The following is a 5012-nucleotide window of genomic DNA, read 5'->3' as shown; positions in this document are numbered from 1 at the left end:
TTCAGCTAAGAAGATCTCAGTTCTGCTGTGGTGTTACACTGCAGAAAGGAAGAAAATAGAGATGACAAGTAGCTGGAGTACTTGTATGCTTTTTGGTAGTACTCTTGCTTTTTCTTAAAAAGGAGAGAAGCAAAACAGTATTCTGTAAGCTTTCCATTTCATAAGATTTATTTTTGTATTCAAACATTAGGTCAGAAAACAAAGAAAAGTTTGTCTGCACTATTTACATAAATAAATCTAATAATATAATAAATATAATAATGCTCTGCTGTACATGTGTAGTCAATAGTCCAAAATAAAAATAAAAAAAAAAAACCCACAGACCTCCAAAAAACCCAACCAAAAAAAAAAACCAAAAACCAAAAAACAAGAGAACACTTTAGTGATACAAAAAGCTAGTGGTGTAGGTATATATGTTAAATAATTAAATGCCAAAGATATGAAGTCTTACTGATTGACAGTGACTGCAGCTGCATTAACACATTAAATGTGCCACAGGCCATTCTTTTACTCTGAGGTCAACTGGCATAGAATACCCAACATGCTTCCTGTTGCAGAAAATGACTTTTTGAGGATGATCCTTGCTAATTTCTAAATTGCTTTCAGGAATTGTTTGTTTAAGTGCTAGCTGGCCTCAGGCAAAGTTGGGACAGGGACAGATGTTTTTAAGATCAGAATAGTGTTCGGGTGTCTGGAAGTGTTCCCTGGTACTCTTAAGTTTACTGCCTAAATTGTGGGTCTTGGACTGTCTGCGCTTCTGAAAGTTAGACTTTGATTTTCTGTGCTTCTTTGGCACTTTTTCCAGTACGTGTATGTGATTTTGAAGGTATGCCCACAAGTCCCCAGTAAAATGTATCAGTCTCATATTTAACTGTAACCATTCCAGTTTATCTGATTTGACCTAAACTGTTCAGAACCAACAAACTGCTGGTTGCTCAGAAGATACTGGTGAATATTATTTGACAGGCACAGTTAGTGATGAATTTGTGATTAAAAACTGTCTGCTGTTTGCTTGGATTTTTGAGTGAACACAGTAAGGAGTCATCTTTAGCATGCTCAGATGTCCTAGAAAGAGGTAGGAACCTTCTCAGATCACGTTTAGAGGTGTGGGTTTTGACCAGACCAGGTATTTCTTGGGTGCACTGTAAAGCAGATTTATTATACTAAGGGCTTTTGGAGAGGGAAAGGCAGATGGATGTTTTTGAAGCATCAGCCAAAGGAAACTGGTTGACCATACTGAAGGTGTTTGGCAAAGAAGGTATGTCAAACACAAGGTGACTTTTTACTTCTGTTCTCTCAAGACCTTTGGTAAAGATGATCTGTTCACCTTTTGAAAGTAAGAACTTTCTAAGTTCTAAAGTTTTTGGATTTCAAATGCTGATGTACCTTTATTTCCATCCACATGAGTACATAGGATGAACTTTGATATTTTCTTGAAAAATGTTTGTGCTGTGCAAAAGTGTGACAGTAGCTTTCACGTTTATGTTCAGAGTCAGAATGTTTCTATAATGTGTGAGTGCTGCTTGTATTTAGGTGTGGCATACTCTCCAAGAAAATTTATACCAAGTTTATCCAGGTTTCCAAAGCTACTCTGGAGTGGTTCTTGTTTTGTAAGGCACTAGCTAGTGCTTAAATAATAACAATCCTTAAATTACATAGAGTTTATGAAGCTTTAGAACAGGTAATAATCTACTTCAAATTATTTTTCTTAGCATAAATAAATGTGTGTGTATAGCTTTGGTATTGATTTAATTTATAAAAAATAAACAAGCTAGAAGAGGCAGTCACTAATGATAAAGAAAAACATTATAATATAACTGTTTTCTTTGGTAGCTGGAGGTGACTTAACTGTGTCCTTGACAGATGGTAGCTTGGCCACTCTTGAAGGAATACAGTTACAGCTTGCTGCTAATCTGGTTGGACAAAACGTTCAAATTTCTGGAATAGATGCCACCAGTATTAACAACATAACATTACAGGTAGGTTGCTCACAGTTTCTTGCTTTTAATTAAAGAGTCTCTTTGAGGGCTGAAGGGATTTTAAGGAGCATACATAATTCTGGAAGGTTTCCATTGAGTTGAGTGAGGCACATGGCAATAATGTGTTATATCAGGTGTACCATGTTAGAAAAACTAAAGAACAGCTGCACAGGACGGTTTTTCTCTGGTTTGTTTTTTTCTTTTTTAATTTTTCAAGGGTTTTTTTACCCCTCTGGGATTTTGGCAGATGGCTTTAAAATCTGTTTGGTTTTTGGTTTTCTTTTAATTGCATTTTGTCTTCTCACTTCAAAAGCATTCTAGGCTCCCCACCTAACCCCCTCTAAAGAAATCCCCCCAGAAACAAACAAACCCATATTATTGCACAGAATGTTCTTTTCCTTAACATAAGACACTTGCATTAATTGGCAAGCTTTTAATATTTGAATTCACAATTTAAATTCCCCTTCAGCTGGTAAAATGAATGACAGAAAAAGATGAAATGATTACATTTTAAAATTTGTATTTGAAATTTTGTGAAAGAATGATTTTAATGAACTTGATTGTGTTTGATCAGTTTCACAGAATCATTGAGGTTGGAGGAGACCTCTGGAGGTCACCAGGTCCAACCCCCAGGTCAGGGAAGGGATATTTTCAGAGTTGGCATTGGGTTGCTCATCTACTCAAGATGTTTTTAGCATAAAATGAAGAAAACTGGTTTAATTTCATTCTCCCCAATCCCCAAACATCCCTAAAGAGTAAAATGACTATCTGTAACTATGGATAACAGCTGTTTGACTGGGAACTGGGAACTTAGTGAGTCCTAGGAGCTGAAAAAATAGATAATTTCTGATATCAGTCTTCTCTCTGCTCCATGCTTCTTCACTTTCAAAGATCTAAAGACAGTGATAAGCGTTATGTGCAGCCATAAGACAGTAGAGAATTCCAGCAGTGAGGATACCTGGTGCCCAGCATGCTCATGTTTAACTGTGATCAAGATTTCCCAAATATTTTGCTGAGAGAAGGGAGGGAAGAATCCACAGGTGAAGCTGAATAGACTGTTCACATAGTGACTTTGGAGACTGGCTCTAAACAAACACATAAAAAATAAATTTAAGTTTAAAATGGTTAATTATGAAGTTTAAATATCCTATGTACTCTGTATGCAATGAATATGAATTCTGGATTTACGTTAAGAATATACACTTAACCCATATTTGTTAAATTCAGATTGATGAGGTTGAAAACTTGCTTTTCAGATCGACCCAAGTATTCTACAGCAGACGTTACAGCAGAGTAATTTACTTGCTCAGCAGCTGACTGGAGATCCCAATATGGCTCCACAGAATCCTTCCCTCCAGGCAACAGAAAATGCAGTGCCAGCTAATGTGGTTATTCAGCCTATATCAGGCCTGTCTTTGCAGCCCACAGTAACATCGTCTGCTAACATGACAATAGGATCCCTATCTGAGCAAGAGTCTGTGCTGACAACCAGTGCTAGTGGTAAGCAGTGCCAGTAGTTCTTGTGCTTTGAATTTCATAGTTTTACTTAGGGCATTACCCACAGGAAGAAAATCCTGCCTCCCTCACCCCTGCCAAATACCTCATTTAATAAAATAAGTCTACACTTCTTGTATTGAGCAAATTTCACAACTTTGTGTTACCGTTTTTGAAGATAACTTTTTCAAGAGGTGGACTATATAATGAAAATATTGAAGAATATTTATAGTCTTTAGAAAAATATAAAATCTTTATTCTGAAGATCTTAACCTGCAGAGGAATCAATTGGATATTAAAAAAAATATTCTTTAGAGTACAAGCTCTAGTGTCTTACATTTGCTACATCTTTTATAGTAGTTTAGAGAATACTGTATTAATTGCTTTAAAAAGTTGTGTCTATTATAAGGAAAGGATATTAATGCTTTTGTTGTTGTTGTTGTTCTACCCACTTATATTTAGGTGCACAGGACATCTCTCAAGTCATGACTTCACAGGGTATGGTATCATCTTCAAATGGACAACATGAGATAACGTTGACCATAAATAATTCCAGTCTGAGTCAAGTTTTAGCTCATGCTTCGGGTTCTGCTACCACAACCTCATCAGGAAGTCCTCAAGAAATCACTCTTACAATATCTGGTTGGTATTTTTAATGATCTTCAGTGGTACCACATCTCCATTTTATGAGGTAGCTATACAGTAGTGCTTGAGGGTATTTTCACAGTCCACAGCTTTCCTGTGGTGTATTTCTTTTATATTCATTAGCTTTGAAAGATACTGTCCAAATTTGTCTTTGAAAACCAAATACATTTGCTTGGAGAATGCAGGTTAGACTGGTTCCCTATTTTATTCATGGCCAACTGATGTTTTCTCTCAGTGGCAAAGCCCACGTAACTAGTTCTTATTTCCTTGCTGTGCCTCGCTTGGGGTAGTGGAACTCCTGGGTAGTACTGGGATGGGAGCAAGCAGGGCAGGCATTGGGGATGAGTTTATTTAATCTAGTTTTCTTTAAATTCCTGTGGAACCATGTTCTAATAGACTTTCTCATTATTCTTTGAGATGTACTATTCAGTCTTTATAATATGTAGTTAATACTTCACGTCTCTCTGAATAAATTTAGACTGACTTTCTTACTGCCTCTAAGAGACTGATCCTATACACACTGTAAATATCTATTTCCCCCAAAAGCAGTTTGGTTTTTGTTTTTTTATTTAATAGATACAGTATAATATTTAGTGCTTTTTTCTTTCTTTCCCTTTCTTTTTTCTTTTTTACATTTTTCTTTGCTTTTTTCCTTTCTTCATTTTTCTGTTTTCTGTAATGTGTTTAGTATTTTTAAGTGTCATGACAATAATGTCTGTGTTAAGGTGTACCTATGTTTTTCTGTTAATGGATGTTGAGTCATCTAAGAAAAATGGAGTATAGATGTGCAAAAACTGATAGAATCTGCTTTCAGTTTTGTGGTGGTTTGGGTGGATTCACCCTTTTGCTTGCAGCTTGCAGCCAAACACAGCCTGCTCTATCACCCTCCCCCCC

The 5012-nt window shown here is 36.3% G+C and overlaps 1 protein-coding gene across 1 annotated transcript in view; it reads left to right on the top strand.

Moving 5' to 3' along the window:
* Positions 1-5012, top strand: part of ZNF236 (zinc finger protein 236) — a gene marked incomplete at its 5' end in the record, with an annotated part of 28310 nt that overhangs the window by 7154 nt on the left and 16144 nt on the right. The window contains 3 exons of the mRNA XM_010169382.2: positions 1834-1979; positions 3236-3479; positions 3936-4115. Coding sequence (XP_010167684.1) covers positions 1834-1979; positions 3236-3479; positions 3936-4115 — 570 coding nt within the window. The remainder of the gene's footprint in view (positions 1-1833; positions 1980-3235; positions 3480-3935; positions 4116-5012) is intronic.

The sequence above is a fragment of the Antrostomus carolinensis genome, unplaced genomic scaffold, assembly GCF_000700745.2.
Source record: "Antrostomus carolinensis isolate BGI_N321 unplaced genomic scaffold, ASM70074v2 scaffold10086, whole genome shotgun sequence".
Lineage (NCBI taxonomy): Eukaryota > Metazoa > Chordata > Aves > Caprimulgiformes > Caprimulgidae > Antrostomus > Antrostomus carolinensis.
This window is presented reverse-complemented; position numbering and strand designations above follow the sequence as displayed.